A 2,500-nucleotide genomic window follows, 5' to 3' on the forward strand; every position below is an offset into this window, starting at 1 on the left:
TATTATTATTATTATTATTATTATTATTATTATTATTATTATCCTTTTCATCATTATTATTATCAATATTATTATTATTATTATTATTATTATTATTATTATTATTATTATTATTATTATCAATATTATTATCAATATTATTATTATTATTATTATTATTATTATTATTATTATCATTATTATTATTATTATCTAAGCTCTAACCCTAGTTGAAAAGGTAGAATCCTATAAGCCCAAGGGGTCCAACAGGGAAAAATAGCCCAGTGAGGAAAGGAAATAAGATAAAAATATAAACTACAAGAGAAGTTTATGAACAATTAAAATAAAAAATTTTAAGAACAGTAAAACATTATAATAGATCTTTCATATATAAACTATAAAGAGATACTTATGTCAGCCTGTTCAACATAAAAACATTTGCTACAAGTTTGAACTTTTGAAGTTACACCGAGTGAACTACTTGATTCTCTTCTGAAATCTCTATTGTTCATGTTTCCATAATCTTACTGCATTGGACGACAATATAATAATTCATATTCACGCTTTAATATATTTTACATGATGAGCATTATCTTAATCATCATCATTATCATCATCATATATTAACGTGCCTTTTTCCCATTCGTATGGGGTAACACGGTTGCCTTCTTTTGAAGGAGTTTGCTTTGGCATTTGGGGTGGATATATGAGTTATTGCTAAATTATGTCTTAGAAAGGTAAAAATCAATTGAAATTGCAATAATTAGATTTATAAATAGATTGTATGCTTAACTATTATACATTTCTTAAAAAGTAGAATTCAGTGTTGATTATTTGTTAATAAAAGTCCATTTTATGAAAGCAATAGCTAATATAACAGTAATTATAATATGTTGCCAATAAATATGTCTGTGCTCATATACAAACAAACCAAATTTTCATACAATTGCATTCAGGCAAGTATCAGTCATAAAGTTTTAACATATATAAAAGTACATATAAATTTTTTATGTTGACTCCCTTCTCTATAAAAAAAAAAATCTCTTTTCTCGGAGTATGTGTTGTAGAAATCTAAATTTATTGATAAATTTCAAAGTTTTGTGTGTCTATATGTATCCGCATACATATATCTATATATTCATATATATATATATATATATATATATATATATATATATATATATATGTATATTTATATATATATATATATGTGTGTGTGTATGAAAATATATATATATATATATATATATATATATATATATATATATATATATATATATGTCTGTATATATATATATATATATATATATATATATATATATATGTATATTGTATGTGTTTGAGTAAATATGTAATATGTAAATTGGCATATACATATATAAAAGAGAGAAAACTTTTACCTTTAGATCTGAAACACTTTTTCCATATTCAGTAAGCAACTACGTCAATTCAATAGATCATAGAATATCCTGAAGATATTTCACGAAACTTCAAAACAAGGGAAAGAAATACTACTACTACTATTACATTTGCTACTGCTACTAACACTGCTTCTTATGGTCATGTTCTTCCTACTTTTTTAATTCACTTAAGATCACATCTTGAATTTAATATTAAGGCGTGCTTTCATCGTTGATTAATGTATTTTAAAACTAGAAGATTTAGTGCATAACTATACTCAATTTTTTTTAAAGAGGAACATTTGTACTGACTCGCAAGGGTGACTTTTTAGCTCGGAAAAATTTCCTACTCGCTGATTGGTTAGAATAATTTTGTCCAACCAATCAGCTATTAGGAAACTTTTCCGAGCTAAAAGGGAACCCCTGCGACTCAGTGCAAATGCACCTCATTAAAGAAATAAGTATATCATCAAGTATCTATTTTTCAGATGGAGGGACTAGTACCAGACCGAGGTCATATAGTTCTGTCTTTTCTTAAGACGTTACTGAGACAGGACTCAACTGTTGTTCATCGCCATTCCATTAGGTAAACAGCATTTGATTATTTATAACACCAAAAAAAGCATACAGGGTAAAGATCCAAGGAATGTGTTATGTGTAAGGTAATAAAAAGAAATAAAAAAGAAATTTATTGAAAACAAACTTCAACTATTATAAAGTTGAACATAGTGATATGGATTTGTTGTTTCAAGCTCCTTCTTTAAAATGAACCATATAGTTTAACCATAAAGAATAAAGTTAAAATGATGTGTTAGTACATGTGCACCCTTCTTTTCTGATAAGCGCCTTTGAGTTATGTGGTGTGAAAGTTAAAAATTTAATTAAAAAGAAAAATATTTGCGTACACTTTATTATGGTATTCTGTGCCAGGCATATGTATATTGTAGGATACTTATTTGTTGATGTTGAAAAACTATCTTTCACCTATTTTCATCCTTCAAAGTGTACATGCATTCATCATTACCATTTTAACTATATACAGTAGATTACTATTGTGTATAAAATTACAGTGACAAAGATTAATATCACTTATATCTTGTCAATTCTAAACACGTTTTGAA

The 2,500-nt window shown here is 25.8% G+C and overlaps 1 protein-coding gene across 1 annotated transcript in view; it reads left to right on the forward strand.

The window, feature by feature from the left end:
* LOC137618014 (uncharacterized) overlaps nucleotides 1-2,500 on the forward strand; it is a 12,947-nt gene that overhangs the window by 9,504 nt on the left and 943 nt on the right. The window contains exon 6 of the mRNA XM_068347934.1: nucleotides 1,868-1,965. Coding sequence (XP_068204035.1) covers nucleotides 1,868-1,965 — 98 coding nt within the window. The remainder of the gene's footprint in view (nucleotides 1-1,867; nucleotides 1,966-2,500) is intronic.

The sequence above is a fragment of the Palaemon carinicauda genome, chromosome 24 (genome assembly GCF_036898095.1).
Source record: "Palaemon carinicauda isolate YSFRI2023 chromosome 24, ASM3689809v2, whole genome shotgun sequence".
Lineage (NCBI taxonomy): Eukaryota > Metazoa > Arthropoda > Malacostraca > Decapoda > Palaemonidae > Palaemon > Palaemon carinicauda.